At 38.3% G+C, this 19,797-nt stretch overlaps 6 protein-coding genes and 1 pseudogene across 7 annotated transcripts; 1 reads left to right on the top strand and 6 right to left on the bottom strand.

The window, feature by feature from the left end:
• Positions 1 to 7: 7 nt before the first annotated feature.
• Positions 8 to 2,016, top strand: LOC114520586 (actin-related protein 2/3 complex subunit 3-like). The gene is made up of 8 exons (XM_028540889.1): positions 8 to 91; positions 168 to 261; positions 618 to 694; positions 774 to 842; positions 1,053 to 1,179; positions 1,493 to 1,587; positions 1,688 to 1,764; positions 1,851 to 2,016. The coding sequence occupies exons 1-7, from the start codon at positions 86 to 88 to the stop codon at positions 1,748 to 1,750; spliced, it is 531 nt and encodes a 176-aa protein (XP_028396690.1). The 5' UTR covers positions 8 to 85; the 3' UTR covers positions 1,751 to 1,764; positions 1,851 to 2,016.
• Positions 1,991 to 3,558, bottom strand: LOC114520585 (pyrimidine-specific ribonucleoside hydrolase RihA-like). Its single transcript, XM_028540888.1, has 2 exons — positions 3,312 to 3,558; positions 1,991 to 2,916 (listed from the first exon to the last, which is right to left on the bottom strand). Exons 1-2 carry the CDS (start codon positions 3,541 to 3,543, stop codon positions 2,189 to 2,191), a joined length of 960 nt encoding a protein of 319 aa, XP_028396689.1. The 5' UTR covers positions 3,544 to 3,558; the 3' UTR covers positions 1,991 to 2,188.
• A 430-nt stretch (positions 3,559 to 3,988) lies between these two features.
• Positions 3,989 to 5,413, bottom strand: LOC114520584 (probable uridine nucleosidase 2). Its single transcript, XM_028540887.1, has 2 exons — positions 5,117 to 5,413; positions 3,989 to 4,736 (listed from the first exon to the last, which is right to left on the bottom strand). The coding sequence occupies exons 1-2, from the start codon at positions 5,346 to 5,348 to the stop codon at positions 4,006 to 4,008; spliced, it is 963 nt and encodes a 320-aa protein (XP_028396688.1). The 5' UTR covers positions 5,349 to 5,413; the 3' UTR covers positions 3,989 to 4,005.
• A 367-nt stretch (positions 5,414 to 5,780) lies between these two features.
• LOC114520718 (beta-1,3-galactosyltransferase 5-like) lies at positions 5,781 to 8,179 on the bottom strand. The gene has a single exon (XM_028541042.1). The coding sequence runs from the start codon at positions 7,768 to 7,770 to the stop codon at positions 6,586 to 6,588; it is 1,185 nt and encodes a 394-aa protein (XP_028396843.1). The 5' UTR covers positions 7,771 to 8,179; the 3' UTR covers positions 5,781 to 6,585.
• Positions 8,180 to 10,317: 2,138 nt separating this feature from the next.
• LOC114520544 (beta-1,3-galactosyltransferase 5-like) lies at positions 10,318 to 11,928 on the bottom strand. The gene has a single exon (XM_028540838.1). It carries the CDS (start codon positions 11,644 to 11,646, stop codon positions 10,747 to 10,749), a length of 900 nt encoding a protein of 299 aa, XP_028396639.1. The 5' UTR covers positions 11,647 to 11,928; the 3' UTR covers positions 10,318 to 10,746.
• Positions 11,929 to 12,419: 491 nt separating this feature from the next.
• LOC114520757 (intraflagellar transport protein 22 homolog) lies at positions 12,420 to 17,711 on the bottom strand. 2 transcript variants are annotated; one of them, XM_028541095.1, is made up of 9 exons: positions 17,592 to 17,711; positions 16,585 to 16,767; positions 15,931 to 16,107; positions 14,430 to 14,506; positions 14,088 to 14,170; positions 13,915 to 14,004; positions 13,456 to 13,554; positions 13,261 to 13,361; positions 12,420 to 13,149 (listed from the first exon to the last, which is right to left on the bottom strand). In XM_028541095.1, exons 1-9 carry the CDS (start codon positions 17,614 to 17,616, stop codon positions 12,998 to 13,000), a joined length of 987 nt encoding a protein of 328 aa, XP_028396896.1. In that variant the 5' UTR covers positions 17,617 to 17,711; the 3' UTR covers positions 12,420 to 12,997. The 2 variants fall into 2 exon arrangements, with proteins under 2 accessions (XP_028396896.1, XP_028396898.1); XM_028541097.1 differs by lacking the exon at positions 17,592 to 17,711 and adding an exon at positions 16,835 to 17,129.
• Positions 17,712 to 18,067: 356 nt separating this feature from the next.
• Positions 18,068 to 19,792, bottom strand: LOC114520761 (annotated as a pseudogene).
• Positions 19,793 to 19,797: the final 5 nt, after the last annotated feature.

The following is a 19,797-nucleotide window of genomic DNA, read 5'->3' as shown; positions in this document are numbered from 1 at the left end:
TCCACTTGCCAAACGTCCGCTTCCGGTCAATACTTTTGGAAAGTCAAGGCGTACCCGGGAAGCAGTGTAACTTTCCTTTCTAAATATGCCTGTAAGTTTATATTTTTAACGTTTATTTTTATGGAAATCTTCTCTTTGGTTAACCTATGTATTGTTCTACATTCTAGGCCTATCATTCTTCGCTAACAGCGCCGCGATCCCTTGGGAATATGGCTTTGCTGCCATTGAACTCAAAATTCAAAGGGCCAGCCCCTCCGGGAGGTATTTGCTTATAAATTTCAATAAACAAAAAGCGATTCTTCTTCGCTTTTTTCACCCTGTTCAACCACTTCACTTCATGTATCTTAATCCTTGTCAATGCTAGAAGTATCGCTTTCGGTATATCTCAGTAGATAAGAACAATTGATACCAGAAAGTGTTTATGTTTTGCCAGACGAAAGGGGGGTTTATAACAGTGTGAAATGTACGATGAAAATACATGAGCAATTTTATAATGAAACTTTTGTAATATTTGTCGAAATTCTTTGTCTGTTTATGAAAAAAATCTAACATTTAATTCATTTCAATACTGCACTGCAAAGATTGCTTCTTAATGCAATGATTTTTCAATGTTATAGATGGTTCAACAGATATTGTTGAGGAAGCTATCTATTTCTTCAAAGCTAATATATTTTTCAAAAACTATGAAATCAAGGTTTGAAGCAGGAAATCCATATTTGTACATTTGCATCCGTAGTTGTATAGCTAACAGCACAACTGTTCATTTTCAACAGGGTGATGCTGATCGTGTATTAATCTACCTTACTCTTTACATTTCCGAATGTTTAAAGAAACTACAGAAGGTAGCCATCCACTTTTGATGGGTCTAAGTGAATATAACTTTCAAAGCATTGTAAATACAAAGCATGGTCTTATAAGGAGTTAGATCACAAGTGCAATGGAAAGATTGCTTTGCGTGACATCTGAAAACATATTGACTACAGTGTGTAGTTGTTTCAAAGTGTCATGATATAGTAGACTTATGATAACGATTTTGACACCTCTCACTCCAGTGTCAGTCCAAAGAACAAGGACGAAAAGAACTGCAAACATTGGCTGTCACAGCATTTGACATTCCTGGGGATGCAAAGTTCCCATTGAACGCCATGTACCACAAACCAAATTCACGGCAAGAATCCGGTAAAAAAGTGTTCAGAAATGTTGTAATGTTCGAGCATATTGACTGCCAAAGACATTTCTTCTGACTAAACAATGTAGTGCTATTTGTCTAAAGGCCTGTTTTACATATTGGATCCAATTCACTTCTGAAGTATGGAATGTAGTTTGTTATTGGTAAAGCAGTACTGCATTGTCTTAGTTGATATACTTTGTATGTCAACAGACTATAAAGCATTCATTAGAAGTGAATCGGATCCAATAGATTTTGATCGCCTGAATGGGCCTTAACACAAATCAAATCAAGACCATCATCTTAATTGCCATTCTTTTGCAGATCAAATGCGTCAATATATGGTGCAGCTAAGGCAAGAACTTGGCTTGAGACTTGTTGAAAAAGTTTTTGATCCCAAAACTGACAAACCATCAAAGGTACAACATGTACTGCATACCGTATACTTCTTCTCTCTCAGTCATGAAGTGGACGGATATAGATGTACCCATGCTTATTTACAACATTACTGAATTTTAGTGGTTGATGTGTTTTGTAAAAAGAAAATTCATGGATAAAAGCCTTTCTGGACCTGGCCAATAAGCCAAACATTTTCTGTAAGGATTAATTCAATACAGTATTATGTTCAAAATTTTACCGTGGTAAACTATGTAGCTTAACTCTACCTTTTTACATGTTTTAGGTTGGGACCTATTTTCACCAACTTATACAAAATCGATTACCAGTGTTAGCACATAATTTTTCAAGATGAGCATACAGAATTGTTCAAATTACAATAACTTTAATAATATGTTTTCAAATATATTGTAAAATCAAGTTTATATCTTTGTAATAAATGACAAAATGAATTGTTGTGAATTTGTTTGGATTTGATTTGTTTGATGATCAATACAAAAAATTAAAAACTAGACTATTTTGGTAAGTTGATAAGCAAACACAAGACAATCTAAATTTGCAAAATCAGTACCTGCTGATTAGTTTAAAATTCAATATCCAAATTAAAGATCTTAGGACTGTCCATCATTGCAACGACTTCTTGTAAATCAATTTATACTTTTCAATATCAATCTGAGTGACAATAAAAACATTTTTTCTTCTCTTCAACTTATTTCTCCAATCAATAACCATTTGACCACGTGTGTAACAGCCCTGCACTTCCACAGTAGCATACACATTCTCTTGCTTTAAGATGATTTCTGGGCATGTAGCAATCGTTGCTGCAAACTCATCACATGGTATAACATCAGATGGCATACCTTGCAGTTGATCAAGGTGTACTTGATGCGAAAATGCAGTTATCTTTTTAGCGAACTTACTCCTAGTTGTGCCTTGATCAAGACACTGAGCAAGAAACTTGTGCGTGATTTCATATTCTATACATAGTTCCCAAGTTGCCATGATTATTGGGCAAGTGAACTCCTCAAGAACTATCAGAGCTGCCTCTGGGTCAAAGTGGAAATTGAACTCGCTACAAATTGTAACATTTCCTTTGCCTTGATAGTTGCCACCCATTATAACTAACTTTTTAAAGTTCTTACCAAAGTTTGGATCCATGCGGCAAGCAAGAGCGACGTTTGTCTGAGGACCAATTGTAAGCAAAGTGATTTCCCCACGGCATTCTTGGCTTATTCGAACTAGATAGTTGACCGCATGCTCACTCTGTAAAAGAGTCAGATCTGGTTCAGGGACCTCTTTGGAATCACCAAGGCCATCATCCCCATGATAATGGGAGGCATCAAACTTGACAGCTGTAAATTCAAATGTTTTTAAAATAGTTATAGCCTGTCTGGAACAACAGGATACTAATCATTAGTTTGTCTTAACATCCAGAACCCAGGAGCTAATTGTGCAAAAGGAGGTTTATATAATACACTCCATCTTGGGTGAAAACAAATGATAAATCTTCAAAGTTCATTCAGCCAAGGCTGAGTCATATATCGTTTATGAATTAACAAATGCTTTATTTCGTTGAATTCTGACATAAATGAGAATACTAACAGCACGAGAACAATTATAACGTCGTTGTTAATAACTTAATAGCGCTACAGATTTCACCATCCCTTTGAACCTGCACGAGCACCAAAATATGCAACGAACATCGATTAATTTAACAAAAATACGACCATTTTATACAAGTACTTACGCAGCAATGGTGAAGAAGCTCCTTTGTAAACGGGGATATCCAGTCTTTCAGCTGCGGTGAGAACTTTAAGCACATTTATGACAACTTGATCAACTAGTACATTGCCAGAACAACATGTGATACCAACGACGTCAATACGGTCGGAAAATTCTTTACTTAACGTAATCAGGATTGCTTGAGCATCGTCCACACCACAGTCTGTATCAATTATAACCTTCGCTTTGTTCGCCATGGTTTTTGAAGTATAAAAAGTCTCAATTGATGGAATACAACTTGATTCGAACAGCTATTGCCTATTGCAAGACATTCGATCCTTGGCCTGTTGGTTGTCCGAGTTCAGGAGGGTGTGGAGACAAAATTCGTGGATACCCCAGTTTTTTATTTCAAATATTTGCAGATGCCATGTTCTGCAAGCTAGTTTTTCAATATACTGACATATATAATAATTCTCAATTAGAGTACAAAAGACAAAGACTAATACTGCAATGTGCAATGCAATATGTATTTATTTATCATGCTCATTTGCTTCAATATTTTACACACAAGCAATATTCAGTCTTGCCAAAGGCCCATCTTAATATTTTTAAATATATGATCTACACTGTAGACAATCAAAAAAAGATAATTGCAATAGGTTGATATATTTTTTATCTGCAGACATTTTAAGTTACATAACAAGCAACTTTCCTGCTCTTCATTGCAATAGCGACTTCTTATAAATCAATTTATACTTTTCAATGTCAATCTCAGTAACAATAAAAACATTTTTTCTTTTCTTCAATTTATTTCTCCAATCAATAACCATTTGACCACGTGTGTAACAGCCCTGCACTTCCACAGTAGCATACACATTCTCTTGCTCTAAGATGATTTCTGGACATGCAATAATTGAAGCAGCAAACTGGTCACATTGTACCACATGGGTTGGTAAACAGCGCACTCGGTCCAGGTACAATTGATGCAACATTGCAGTTATCTTTTTAGCGAACTTACTCTTAGTGGTGCCTTGATCAAGACATTGAGCAAGAAACTCGTGCGTGATTTCATATCCTATACATAGTTCCCAAGTTACCATGATTATTGGGCAAGTGAACTCCTTAAGAACTACCAGAGCTGCCTCTGGGTCAAAGTGGAAATTGAACTCGCTACAAATCGTAACATTTCCTTTGCCTTGATAGTTGCCACCCATTATAACTAACTTTTTAAAGTTCTTACCAAAGTTTGGATCCATGCGGCAAGCAAGAGCGATGTTTGTCTGAGGACCAATTGTAAGCAAAGTGATTTCCCCACAGCATTCTTGGCTCATTCGAACTAGATAGTTGACCGCATGCTCACCCTGTAAAAGAGTCACATCTGGTTCAGGGACCTCTTTGGAATCACCAAGGCCATCATCCCCATGGTAATGGGAGGCGTCAAAGTCAACAGCTGTACAAAAATTCAAATGTTGAATAGTTATAGCCTCTGGTTAGCCTAACCATTAGTTTATCATCGTGAAAATTCCTAGAACCCAGGAGCTAATTGTGCAAAAGGAGCTAATTTAATCCACTCCATCCTGGGTAAAAACAATAAATGATAAATCTTCAAAGTTCATTCAGCCAAGCCATGAGCTCATCTTTTATGAATTAATAAATGCTTTATTTCGTTCAATTTTCATATAAACGAGCATACGAAAAGCACGACGTTAACGATGGTTACAGACTTACAGCTTTCACCATGCATGCTTGAGCCTACACGAGCGCCAACCAGATATGCAACGAAGATCGTTTAATTTAACAAAAATACGATCATTTTATACAAGTACTTACGCAGCAATGGTGAATAAGCTCCTTTGCAAACGGGGATATCCAGTCTTTCAGCTGCGGTGAGAACTTTAAGAACATTTATGACAACTTGATCAACTAGTACATTGCCAGAACAACATGTGATACCAACGACGTCAATACGGTCGGAAAATTCTTTACTTAACATAATCAGGATTGCTTGAGCATCGTCCACACCACAGTCTGTATCAATTATAACCTTCACTTTGTTCGCCATGATTTTTGAAGTATTAAAAGTTTCAATGGTAGGAGGGTTTGACAAAAGAAATTCACACGATCCAATTTTGCTGGTTCAAATTCAATTGACTTCTGACGTATGAATTATAGTCAGTTATTGATAAAGCAGCACTGCAATGACTGCATTAGCTTCAGTAGATTTGCTGCTGATATACATTCTAAACTGGGTGAACTCAGGGGCTCTGTCAAGAATTTACTGTAAGGGTATTAAGTTATATAAATATGGTTTCCCCCAGATGTGGTGTGACAAAACTCATTTTCAGAATACAAATTCTGAATTTAATACAATTTGAATAATAAATATACCTTTTGCTAGGCTTTCAATCCTCAACCTAAGAAGCTGGTTGCTCAAATGCATTTGGGAATATTAACACTATATTATTAAACAAACGGTGATAACAAATGCATATTTTGTATTTTATACCTCAATGATCCATGTATTGCTTAATTATACGTACAACTACTACACCTACTACACGGTACAACTTACTAAACCTTACTATTTCTTTAAAAATATAAATATGTCTTTAATTAAATTAGTAATAATAAATAAAATTGTGAAACTCATTAGCCCATAGATTTAAATTTCCAGCAACAGTAAACTTTCCAATATTCACCTCATTAAGAAATTATTCCTCAGTATGACAGTATTATGACTTCTATGATCAACATTTAAGGCCTAATTCAGACTGGCTCCTGAGAATCAGGAATAATGAATATAATAATATCAAAGAATATTGTGATATTTCAGTGACCTCAGACAAAGGGAATCCCAGACTCTCACAAAAAGTGTTAACCATGCTTATATTTTTTATCTGTGCATTTGCAACTGATGCAAAGAAAATCTAGGGGAAAGGGATATTAAATTGAAATAGGCTACCTATGCTACTTGAAGTTAGGGGGGCTTATCGTCTTAGGTGGGTCTGGAGGCTTATCGTTTTAGGTGGGTCCCCTGGTCCGGGGGCTTATCGTTTTAGGTGGGTCCCTGAAAAATTTTTAGATTCTCAACTCTCTAAAGCACATTTTCCTGCATTTTCGAGGTAATATTTACTTAAATTTTACAATAAAATATTCATTATAAGCAACATAATTTGAATGATAAATGAGCACTCATGAATTTTTTCTGGGGCTTAGCCCTCTGCTTCTAAACGTTAGGGGGGATCAAGCCTCCCCTGCCCCCGTGGTTCCTACGGCCATGCCACTAAGAATAAAAAGGCTTAACAATTTTTCACTGTGATTTTCTTATGGCATAAATCTTCCACCCTTTTATGAAGATGATCCATTGCATAAATTTTCACATCGTGACCATAAGCAATAAGTTTCAAAATTTCACAGTTGTTCTTTGAACGGATCAGTGCAGCCATGTGGTTCTTGATATCAAAAGACAATATGTGAATCACTTTCACCTTAAAATGCCTCATAGCTACCCCTACATATGCATCATCTGTGTGAAAGGGTTTTCGTATGTGGACATAATGAAATAGACTATCCAACAAGTCTGTGGACATTAATATGAAAGCTCCTGCATTGAATGGGGGGAAGACAGGTTCATCAAAGTACTTCTTGCTGATGCTCCACTTACCCCCAGCCCACCGGGCTACTGCAGTATTGGGGTATGTCTCGCCACCATAGAAGCGAGGGGGTGACCCCTGTGAAACGAGGTACTCGATAATTTTAGGTATTCGCACATAAACATCGTCGTCTGTTTTAAGAGTATATTTTGCACCATGCAAAGAAGCCCAGAGCTGTCCCATGTAAAATTTCAAAATGTTATTCAAGTAGTTATCATCAATGTCACCAATCAACATATCATTGTGTTTCTTGGCTTCCTCAATGTTTCTTTTGTCATCTTCCTCGTTGCCAACTTTTCCTAGTACAAAAACTAAAATCCATTTCTTATCTCTCACGTGCGTCTGATTTGCGGCAATGAAATATTCGCAAGTCTTCTTGCTTGCCCAAGTTTCACGAATCTTCGCCCTGCGCTGTGTAAACAAGCCACCTTTCGCACCGGAATTGACAAGAACCACAAGATATAAATCTTTCGACCCTTCAAGAGCCGGCTGCACTTCAGGATAAACGAATTTAAAGTCGACCCAAGGCTGGTAATCGTTTACCATGTCGATTTCTGCTTTCTTAGTTGGACTTGCTTTCGTAGTTGGACTTGCTTTCGTAGTTGGACTTGCTTTCTTAGTCGGACTTGCTTTCTGCATCGCTTCGGTGGGCTTACTGTGCTGTCTACTTCGCGAAGGTGTTGCAAGATCTTTCTGAACATTTTTTTCAATTATGACCGTAGAATTTCTGGAATAAATCACCAAAACCGTCAGATTGAATATCAGCTGAACAGCGATGATTATCGGAATCCAAAACCGCGTTGATCGCCCACGAAAGGGATTGCATAGCATGTTGATATTCTCTTTAATATAATTTCTCTCGAGTTAAGTTGTTATCTAAATGTGGCAACTCTGGCTCCGGTTTTGATAAATTTGGACTTGTATATGTACAATAAACGACCACAGTTATTTAATGGCGTCCTTTCCTTTACATACTCTACATTTTTGAACACAATGTCAGTCCCCGAAATCGCCCAGATTTAGGTTGTCGTTGTCACAGCGTAAACTGTGGGATAGTTGTTGTTATGGCCGGCCAAACATGCATAGAGGACGCCAAAGGCCTGGTGTTTTTAATACCGCAAAAATATGCAAGCCTGGACCCCCGATCTATAACTATAACCCTTGTTATCTGCACACCAACAATCACGATTTGCACAAAGTTTTAATTTATGTACAAGTGGCACAGGCCACAGGGTCAGACAGCAACAGGGTGCTTTAAAATTAGCACCCTCAATTGAAATGAAGCTCCTGTTGGATTTGAATCAATTGAATGCATGATTACTAATTAACCACAAAAGCATTGAAACTAGACGTTACTATTGCAAGTGAAGTGCTGCCTTAAAGGGGGGGGGCAGAAAATTGGGGGTATACTTGAAATCCATTTCATTTTAGGTGGTTCTAAATTTAAAACGTTGTGATGTTAAAAGTTGTGACGTAATTATTGGAAAGGTCTATTGAGCGTCTCGTTTTAAATTTTTAGCAGCTGCGAGTTTGGCATAATAATAAGGCATTAAAATTCTGACAAAAGTTTGATTTTAATAGCCCTGGAGGGGGTACTTTTTTATACACCCTGTAGACTGCGTTCAGACGTAAATATCATTGTGAGCTGTCTGTGGAGGGTTGGTGACTTGGTGTTTTGGAGGGAAATCTTCACTGCAGCCGAAGTTGCCATACAAAAATGTAAGATTATGTTGATAGCCTACGTCTAGGAGCGTAGTTTTTATTTTGGATAAGAGACAGACCATTTCAGCGTCTCTTGTTGGAGATTCTGTCGGCTGAATCGTTTTAGTACAGTTTGATTTCCTCTCAAGATCGGCGTCGAAAAAGGCGAGAACGCTTGCATAACATAGTGATGACCTACGCTTCTTTGTTGAGAGGTCTCAGCAGGGCCGTCCTCAGGATATTTTACAGGGGGGGTGTAAGGTAATCTAAACCGACTGATCCACAGACTTGTACCGATTACACTCTGGATGAAACTTTATCAAGTTTATATTGGATCGGTCCATAGTGTCAACAGTATGTTTGTCTGCCGACTAAAATAGCAATTTTACCGACTAAACCTAAGAATAAACTTTCTGGGGGGGTGTGACACCCCCCTACACCCCCCCGTAGCTCCGGGCCTGGGTCTCAGATCTCTGGCGTAATGTGTCTAGATCTTGGAATTTTGAACTCTTCCTTATATGACAGTTCTATAACATACAGAGAGAAGGTTTAACAGAGGTTGTGAATGCATTTTCAAAGAACTCACTCTTGAAGAATAAAGAAATTGCAAAATAAGCTACGGAGTGTCTGTATATGCATGGAAATCTTTGCGGATCTCCTTTCAAATAAAAGGCTTTCACACCAAGTGTCAGCCACGACTTTCTTGTGTGTGCATGTCATCATCAGTATGTGTCGACGCGACCATTATCTCAAAAGCAGGTTTTTGTATTTACGTTTGCTGGTTATTTGGTTTTTAGTGAACAAGCGCTGATGAAAGACATAACAGGTCAACATTTATTCACCGCCGGACGCGACAAACTCACGGTCAGAGATGATTCGAATTTCATCGCAACAACAGAACAACTGGCGCTAAATTGCGTAGACGTGACGAATCTCGTATGGCAAGAATGAAATGCTTGTGCATTGGTGTGAAACTTGAAAGAACAATGTTTTTAAGTTAGCGGCCGATTGGTTGTTTAGTATTTTAAAGCAATCAATTTATGGAGCAAATCTGTTGACCTGACATCATGCAATATGTTTGCCCCGGCTGTCATAATTCTTGCCGCCTTTATTTGTCAAGCATGCATCCACATTTTTCCCGACATAAGGGAGAGCGATGATCGAAATATGAGAACACAGAGAATTATATACGAGTTATAAAGATAAGTAAATAAGCTCGTAGGTATACCACGTTAGTCTTTACTGTAACATGCACTGCAAACTTTGGTCCGTTTACCTGAGTCTTCATCTGTGCAACATTACAAGAATAAAAATTAGGAAGAGTTTCAGTTTCAACGCACTTTTAATAATTCCAATACTGGAGTCAACTTTTCTACACGAATAGCAAGGTTCTAGTAATTCTGGTTTATCAACCTCTTTATCGCCCAACTTTGTTTTTCAAATGATCGGAATTTCTTATAAACATTATATACTTTTGTCTTTTCTGTATATGCATGCATGCAACTGGTGTTATTTACTGATTGCGAGAGAGCCATCTGATATATTTTCTAAGAGCCTGTTTACATGGAGCGAGTTATCGGGGACTTATCCCGGCTAGACGAGGTAAAAAGCGCGTCACATTAAAGCTTAACCAGGTTAGTGACCGTTAGTCTTTCAATATATCTAGTTTTCATCTCGTTTAGCCGGGATAACTCGCTCCTGATTAAGTTTTGTTCTTAGTTTTAGGAGTAACTTCAGTCTCGACAAGTTACATACATTTCCATCTAAAATTAGTACTATATATGTATTCATGTAGATTTCAGAGGAACATTTGAATACAAGCCGGTGCTGTCATATGCAGGCATTGACATTGTAAATAGTTTTTTTAAGATTATGCGCTTTTGTTATCAATTACTTAAACTGTTGTCAAAAAGTGCTAGCAGCTAGAAAACGTTTAGAATTCGAATGCGTGCAGAATGCATATATTAAAATTAATTGTCAATGTTGAGTATTGTTCACACGTGCCACTATCAATTCAATAATTTTTCAGAAATTAGATTCCATGAAACATTCACCTGCATAACGACAGCGTTTTCATCAGTTGGGTCGATGAAAAAGTCGATCACATCAACAGTTTTCGAGCGTGGTTTTGTTACGACAGAAAAATTCAAGTTTCTCGTGTAAACTTTGCATTGAACCGGGGTCGATCGAATGGGCATATCCGATCAATTTCAGAATATAGCAATTGTGGTTTGAACGTATTACATCACGCATATTATCTATGATCCGAAAAGATGATATATTGATCACCTTCACTTTGAAGTCCCTCATAGCAACACCGACGTAGGCATCGTCGGTGTGAAACGGCTTTCTTACGTGGACGTAGTTCAAGAGACGTCCTAACAAGTCTGTCGACATTAACACTAGACCTCCAGCAATGAAGGGGGGATATATACGTTCACTAAAGTACTTCTTGCTAATGCTCCATTTAAAACCAGGCAAACGGTGAACGGGTGAATTTATATACGCGTTGCCACCATAGAAGCGAGGGGGTGACCCCTGGGAAACGAGGTACTCGATAACTTTCGGTATTCGCACATAAACATCATCGTCTGTCTTAAGAGTATATTTTGCACCATGCAAAGAAGCCCAGAGCTGTCCCATGTAAAATTTCAAAATATTGTTCAAGTAGTTATCATCAATGTCACCAATCAACATATCATTGTGTTTCTTGGCTTCCTCAATGTTTCTTTTGTCATCTTCCTCGTTGCCAACTTTTCCTAGTACAAAAACTAAAATCCATTTCTTATCTCTCACGTGCGTCTGATTTGCGGCAATGAAATATTCGCAAGTCTTCTTGCTTGCCCAAGTTTCACGAATCTTCGCCCTGCGCTGTTTAAACTCGCCACCTTTCGCACCGGAATTGACAAGAACCACAAGATACAAATCTTTCGACCCTTCAAGAGCCGGTTGCACCTCAGGATAAACGAGTTTAAAGTCGACCCAAGGCTGGTAGTCGTTTACCATGTCGATTTGGATTATTTTCGTAGGTGTTTTAATTACAGGTTGAGTTGTGTGAGACCTAGCAACGGCAGTGTTCCATCCTTTTAACTGTTCGCCATTCTCTGCGGCGTCTGCGCTTAATGATTCTTGGGCAGATTCAGTTTGAAAGACTGAACTCCAAGATTTAGATGCGAAGTTGACAACGCCAAATAGAGAAAGTTGAAAAGCTATGCTGACGATAAATAGCGTGGCCGTGATGACGCATAACCATGGGCATGGCGAATATCGACAACGAGAATGATTGCATTGAAATGATTTGAACGAAGCCATTTTTTTTCACGGTTTGACGAGTTTCTCATTATTACTCTTGTCACTACTCTTCACCTCAGTCGTCACCATGACAAAATGAATATTCCCCCAAAGCATTCATATTTTCACAGAGTTGCAAAAAGAGTTCAACCTTCCTCCGGTAGGATTTCAAGTTCCGAAGACCTTAATTCCTCAAAATGACGTTACCTCGCTGAGTCAAGTGGCAACCAGCATAAAGAAATATTTGGTCCTTTAGTACATGCTGGCATGTGATCAGTTCGAGTGTTCAACTTTGAACCTTCCTCACAAACCTCATTCAAAGGAGGCAGCGTTTTTGCCAACTCTGCATTTAAAAAAACTTGCAAAGATCGTATTTACTCGGGCGACGCAAGAAAAAATATTTTGGACGGCTCACTGAACGGCGAAATGAGAAGTTTTTTATTTGAAAATAATTATAGCTAAAAGAAATATATTAAAAAGTTGTCTGCACACGATTTTTTCATCCGATAAACGCGTATTTGAATTTTCTGACTTTGACAACAGTTTTCCTCGCTGCTTGTGCAAGTATAAAGTTAATTTCCCTGTTTAAAAGCAGCAATGGATAGCTTTTTAACAGGCTTTTCGAAAAAAACTTGTCACACAACGGCAAACCTGAAACACTCAATGGGGCATTTATGCGAGGCAAAATAAGTCGCGACATATTTAAGACGCGACGTAAATCTCTATATCCCGATCTCTATATGTTAGCTGGACGCGATTTTCTGTTGCAGCCAATGGTCTAGCCGAATTGCATTATACCACCCGCTGAATAAGGAAATTAACAGGTTTTAATAGCAAATCGACTATCCCTTCCATTAGATGCCCTAGTAAGTCACTACGATCAAAGATGCTTTATTGATTTCTCTGTGGAGAAGGCAAGATCATGTGTATGCTTTCTGGAGGAGCAGGTATGATAAGTTATTTACAATTATAATGAACTAAACCATCATCTATGTACAAATTCAGGGGAACTCAGTAACACTGTAACAGCCAGTGATGGAGTGAAGCCATGACTTGTCTTTCAGACTCAGTGGTTCATAATGCTGAGTTCCTCCTGATCTCTTCTATCAGTCCAGTTCCGAAGAAGAATCGAAAGCAAGTCATTAAACTTCTGTTTTACCATGTCCGAGTCATCCTCCAAATTCGTCTGAACACATGGAATCTTCGAAAGATACGATGCTAAAAAAAGGGTTTAGTAAATGACAACTTTGTCACTGACTGAAGTTGGCCTGCAAAAGTGGGCACTTTATGACCCACATATCAACAATTTACAACAACATTGCCACTTACGTATTTGGGATCGAGCTTTATTGTTTGTTCCTGGTTTATGGTGGGCAAAAAGCATGCATTGTGAATCTCTGAGACCTTGCTCTTGAACAAAATGGACATACCTGAGGAAGAATACATCAAAATCATTGTTATTGCATTGTGTCTTGCTTAAAAGTGGTTGAAAAGTGAATAGAAATAAACATGTGTGTTACTGACAGTGTTTCGAGTTGTTTTCCATGGTTTGTATTGTCGGGATTATAAACAAATAGTATGCCATTAGCATCTTTTTGAATTGCTGGCCAACAGTTTTCAAACCTGGTTAGATATGGTGGATATAAAATATTCATAAGCATGAACAAATTATATGAACAATTTACATTTACAAAGTACTTAATTTGAGGGCATGTTTACATGGAGCTGGTTATCCCTGCTAGGCAAGGTAAAAAGCGCATCACATCAAAGGCTTAACCTGATCAGTCTTTCATTATATGCAGTTTTCACCTTGCCTAACCAGGATAACTTGCTGCATGTAAACAGGCCATTGTCACTGTGAGATAATAAGTTGACACATTATGGCTTATGTCACTAGTTAACCCCAAATGGCTAAAACTAACCCTATTTAACCCTGTTATCCACAAACAATGATCACATGTTAGTGAAATAATTCAGACATACTTTTGATCACCGCTGCAATCCCACAATTCCACCTCACAGCTCACTTCCTTACCGCCAACCGATATTCCAGAACTCTCAAATTCAAGAATTCTAAAACAGAGATGGCCAGCGTTAGCCTGAGATCTAACCAATAGCTGCAAAGCTCTATAGTTTGGATGTATGTCCACCATTACCTCACTCCTTGGGTCGGATGGTAATCTCCACCAGATATTTCTGTAGCATCTGCCAAATAATTGGATATGACTGTCTTGCCACACTAGGGAAGTGTTTGTTTTCAATAGTTAATCATAGTTTATGTAAGACATTGTTGTTGTACATCAAGATTTAACTATGTAACAATAAGAAAGGGCCTTGAAACTTTCTCTCGCCAAGAAAAAACACAAAAAGACGAAGAATGTATTAATAAAAGAGCCACTTCATATCATAGATGCTTGACAGCGAAACGTTTTCGAAGCTTCTGCGTGAAAAAATACTATAAAAGCAATGCCTAATGCTAGATTATCCTTTCTTTTTACCTCCTTTGGTCCAATGACAAGTATTTTTGCCTTGAACATACCAACATATGCTGTTGTTTTAGCGTTTTCACGTTTTCCTGAGGAAAAAAATAATGACTTTTGAATGTTTCTTGGTTACCATGCTTCAATACTTCATGTAAATACGGTTATTTGTTCCACCGCAAAAATGACGGCAAAGAAAAATATTTCCAAGTTACAAACTGTAGAAATATCTAAATATATCTTGTAAAATGTTTCTCAAACCTTTGTATATCTATGCATTAAGTCAGTTTCCTGATCATTTTTATTTATTTATTTTATTAATTATTATGGGATATTATTCTTTTGATGGATGCGATTCGAACGAGTGAATAAGTTATGTATTGATGTCCAAATACTGACCTTAACTATCGCATGGGAAATCACACCGAAAGTCAGAACAAAAACTCAAAGTGTAAGCGCCTGATTGTTCTCTTTCCATCGCTGGAATGTCTGCGCATGTATCAACTCTTTCAGTTAAAAAAAAACAGATGCTAATTGTTGCGTCCATGCAAAGCTATCGCTAATGAAGACACGATGATTCGCTAGCGAATAAAAAATCGCGACCAGCCAAATTTGGTTTAGATATTCGAGTTAAGCAAGCCCAACGCATTATCAGTAGCTATAATTGGAAAATACTTTATACAAAAAGGTTGTACAAATGTGTTTGGATTGTAGTCATTAACAGACCTCTTTGGTTCGAGTTTGCGCCACTCATTTTCCGCCTTTGAAAAGATACCAGGACCCGTAAAATGATAGGCTATATCAGAAACAAGCTGTCGAGATATACTGATACCAAATTGACAGTGTATTGTACAAATTCACGACATATGCCAGTCAAAGATAACGCGGAATTCATTGAAGTTTGGAATAAGGTTGCTACGACAACATTTAGTTCTGTGTGCGTTGTTTAACTTTTTAATAAATTCTATGTTAATTTTTGTGGCAAGCACCTGCAACTTCTAAATATTCCCAATTATCATTAAGACGACCTGCATTTTTGCTAATAGTTGTGTAATTGGAGCCGTTGAGAACTCTCCTCTGTTTCCAAACGACAAGGTTAGTGAGCCACAGCCGGCAGAGCGCGAGAAGGGTATGCTCAGACACGACTTCCTGTTACACGCCAGCTTTTCTCGCACATCGAAATTTAAATATTAATACAAGCAATTGTAATTAAAACTGTGAATATGCAGGTGCCGCCTGCATCAGTTACACTAGCAGTGCTGCGATGATCAATTGACTTTGAGGAAGGTTGAAAGTGAAACACTGAATAAAACATTGCAAAGCAGTAAGTACTAGACTAGTCAGACTAGAATTAGTAGCAACAGTCAACACTCAGTCAGACTAGCAGTACTGCAATGAACAAGAGTTACCAGCATCGAGCTACATTTTCCTTGATGACGCACAATTACGCAGTTCCAATTAGCTTCAAAGAATATGGCACAAATTGTCGCAATGCACAGAACTATAGTCGAAAAGTTACCTGTTTTTGGTAATCCGCTTCGTCGTTCCTCGTAATCAGAGTGCACATAACTTGTGGTGCTGTCGAGATTCGACTTTTGCTGACTTTGCGTTTGACGCTTTTCGCGAGCCACTTTGGATCCCTGATTCTTTTCGCTGCTACTAATTTTATTTGAAGCGTCTTCTCTATGACTATCCACTGGACAGAAGAAATGATTCATAGCATCAGGGTTGGTTTTCCAATTTCTCGATTAGAGCTATTGTTGTGTTAATTCTCGACCCTGTGCATTGCAACTCTCATAGTTTCCATAAGGAGATCCCAAACATTTGCAAATGAAAGACATGTAAAGATTGAAGGAGTCAGGTTTTCAAGAGCATAACCAGGGAAATGTCCCAAATAAAACTATTTAAAATTTGACTAAACTGCATGACTAAACTGTTGAAAAAGGGCACCTTTTCTTGATTTTGAAAGTTGGGACATGTCACTAGCCCCCAGTGCCCTGTCACCCTGCCTCCTCGAGTGTATGTTTACATGATGTCTCTCAGTCTCAGGAAAGCGCAGGCTCAAAAAAGAAGCCTGTGTTGTGTATGCAGTGGAACAGGCGTTAGATAACACACACAGCAGCAGCTGAAAAACGTAAAATTGTCACCAGAGGCGATAAATTTGTCTACGTACTTTGACGATTTCCATCAATTGACGTTTTTCGCCTATTCTCAACGAGTCGTTTCGGATCCGGGGTGGTTGTTTGCGACCTTTTTCGTTCTTCACCCGTGGGCTTCGCATTTGCCATTTTATGTCGTTCAGCTCTTGGAAGACGTCTTCTCTCCCGTCTTTTTAATTCGTCCCCTCGCCCGGCACCTATCCAAGTTTCAAAATCAGAGCTAGCACGTCTGTGTGCCTACTATATCTCTTTAGCTTTACTTACAATATTTCGTCTTCCAGAATCCAGCTGCGTTAAATCAATTATTTCAATTTCTTTGGTCACTATGTTAGACATCGGCACGAACGGAGGGAAAATTTCCTTTTTTATCGTGCATAAATAATGTGGGACTGTTTATATAAACGAACTTGTCCAATTGATACCGAGAGCAGATTCGTATCATTATAACTTCGTCACAACAGGGTTTCAAAGATTACTTCAGACCAAACTAACGGAGTTTACATCCATTTTCCACGTCATAAAACCTCTAAGGCTGTATAACTTACTGCGAAATTGTATCATAAAACTGTATCAAAGCACACAGTATTATAAAACCAGCCTAGATTAATGGATAATGGATAACTCATAACTGTATTTACACATCTGTTTCTACCAGGCAAAAAAGGGAATGGGAAATTACACTGGCAATATCCTTCGTTTTTCAACAAACGCTAATTTAGTTTCATTAAAATTTCAGTTCTTTTATAGTAGCGACTGCTGTGTAATGGCGGGAAAAATAACGTAAAAGTGATGAACATCGTGCACTGATGAATATATCTCCAAACCAACACAACAAATATTTGAAATAATCAAAATTGATTTTACAAGTTCTGAACGGGATGTCAGCTGTTGTGCTACGTTGACGAATACTCAGTGTAGACTTAAATTGATACGACACATTATGTAGTTCGCTGCTACAACACAGGTAATTCAAATAAGGGTCATTATCGATTAGAGCAATGTTTCAATTCCGTCCGCTTACCTTTCGCGGCTGTTTGTTTTTCCATTCGTATTTGAAACTGACAATGATACGGGTAAATGACAATGTTTATATACAATGTCGCATCAAGTCATGAAAATCATTAATTATGTCTCTTTTTCAAAGTTCAGCTCGGACGTTTTAGAATCCGAGGGAGGTTAATGAATCGACGATTGTATTTGTTTTTAAAAACGAAGACGCTTTGGCAACACGAACTTCGCGTTCGCTGAAGGTAGCAAGCAATACATACGAGAACCAGTTGTCAGGCGACTGCACGTTTGAATTTGAATACAGGGACCGGGCTGATCTCTATGGAAAAGCGCACAAAGTGTATTCAAACACCTGCAACTCGATCTCGAAGTTTCATAACAGCAAACATTGACTCTGCTGGAACTATCTAATAAGATTGACAATTAATGCCACATCTTACAACGAAAGGCTACTTATGTAGCAAAAAGCAACACGCAAAAAGATTAGATGAAAGCGCAAAAGAGAAAGGTGTGTTTTAAGATGCGGTGTGATTTGAAATCGGGAAAAAAACTAAAGCACGATTATAAACAATACAATTACGACTATTATTGACACATGTCTTCTTGCCAATGTTTAACCACTTTAATGTTTATTCAGAGTTGAAGATTAAGCTTGTTAAAGGCCATCTAAGAATCAGAAATCCTTACACGAGCAACTAATTGATGCGACAAGTAAAAACCTTTGTAGATTTTGAGAATATCCTGTTGTGAAGCTCTAGTTAAAAAAGAGGAAATGTACTGTTTGACCAGATGCGAGGATGATTGACACGTTGTTTACACAGTGACTATTCTCCGACTTTCCGCCTCCGACTAGACAATTTTTTAAATTTAGATTCTCTGAATACACTTCTCATTGTCAAGTATTGATTATTGAACACTGTCTGACTGCACCAACTGCGAGAACAACACGTGCGCTACGCCAGAAACTAGACTCTGATTGGCCAATTCTAGAATTAATTGCACCACCGGAAAGAGATTCGACCCGTTTTCCGAGGCCTCGATATCCGGACTAGACCGACTAGTTTCATTTTCGATCAATGGTACATCCAACCAGGAGCACAAAAACGCTTGCATAGGAAAAGGGAATACCTCACCGACGAGGTCTTTGGCCGATGGTAGCTGACCAATACTTCTTATATTTCGCAGCTTAAATGAGTTCACTCTTTCGTTTACCAAGGAATGATAGTTCAAGAATTCTTTTCCCAGCCATTGTGCGATTTCAACTATTATTCTTTCTTTCCTGCAAGAATATTTTTTGTCCTCTACAGAGCATGCCTTGTTTTGCGACGCCCTGCTCTCATTAGATGTAGGACAATTTGTTTCCCCACCTTGTTGGGAAGTCGCCAAGGTTTCGGTATTTTCCGATGCGGTTCCGAGCAATTTCAAGCAGTTTTTCACTAAACTTAAAGTTCGATATGATATTGAATTTGACTTTTTCTTGGCCTTCATCGATGATAAATATGTTTTCAACAATACAATTTCATGTTGTAAGCTCTCATCAAGCTCATAATCATAATCTATCGATGGCTTTATTAACACAATCAACAAATCGATCAACTTCAATCTCCTCACTCAATGTTACAGGCTGCGAACTTAAAGTGTCGAAGGTTTCCTGTTCCGTGCAAGAGTCTTTAGATTTGACGTGAATCTCCGTGTCCAAAACTGGATCAGATATTTGTCTTTCCCAAACTTCCAGAAGTTTACACAGGCAAGCTTGTTGCCCTTGCCGAGTGTAATATTCAAAAGCAATTTTAAACAATCCTTGCACGCTGTAAAACCAAACTCCCCGAGCTGTGCCATGGATGCCAACGACTCGGACCCCTGGCTGAAAATTCAGCTTCGTTGCAAAGCCTAGCTTTGCGTGTTTGGCATGAAAACGTGGCAAATTTTTGCTACAAATGCTAGTACACTCATCAAGAACATCGCAGCCTAAAAATAATGGAATGCACTGCACTTCGTTTTCTAATTCTGTACTTACAATATCTGGCTGGTATAGATATATGTATCTCAGTCGCCGTTCACCCAAAAAGACCTCGTTTAGGTTGATTTCAAAGCTATTTTTTGTGAATTCTTGCACGTTTTCGACCGCCATTTTGCTCACTTCCTGTATTAACCTGCGTACAGGCGGTTAAACCCCCTTCCCGTTGTCAAGACCCGCGAGGGCGCGAAGTTTACTTTGT

This window comes from Dendronephthya gigantea, unplaced genomic scaffold (genome assembly GCF_004324835.1).
Source record: "Dendronephthya gigantea isolate DGI-Jeju-01 unplaced genomic scaffold, DenGig_1.0 000016F, whole genome shotgun sequence".
In the NCBI taxonomy this organism is placed as follows: Eukaryota; Metazoa; Cnidaria; class Anthozoa; order Malacalcyonacea; family Nephtheidae; genus Dendronephthya; species Dendronephthya gigantea.
The sequence above is the reverse complement of the archived record's forward strand: the minus strand, read 5'-3'. Positions and strand labels throughout refer to the sequence as shown.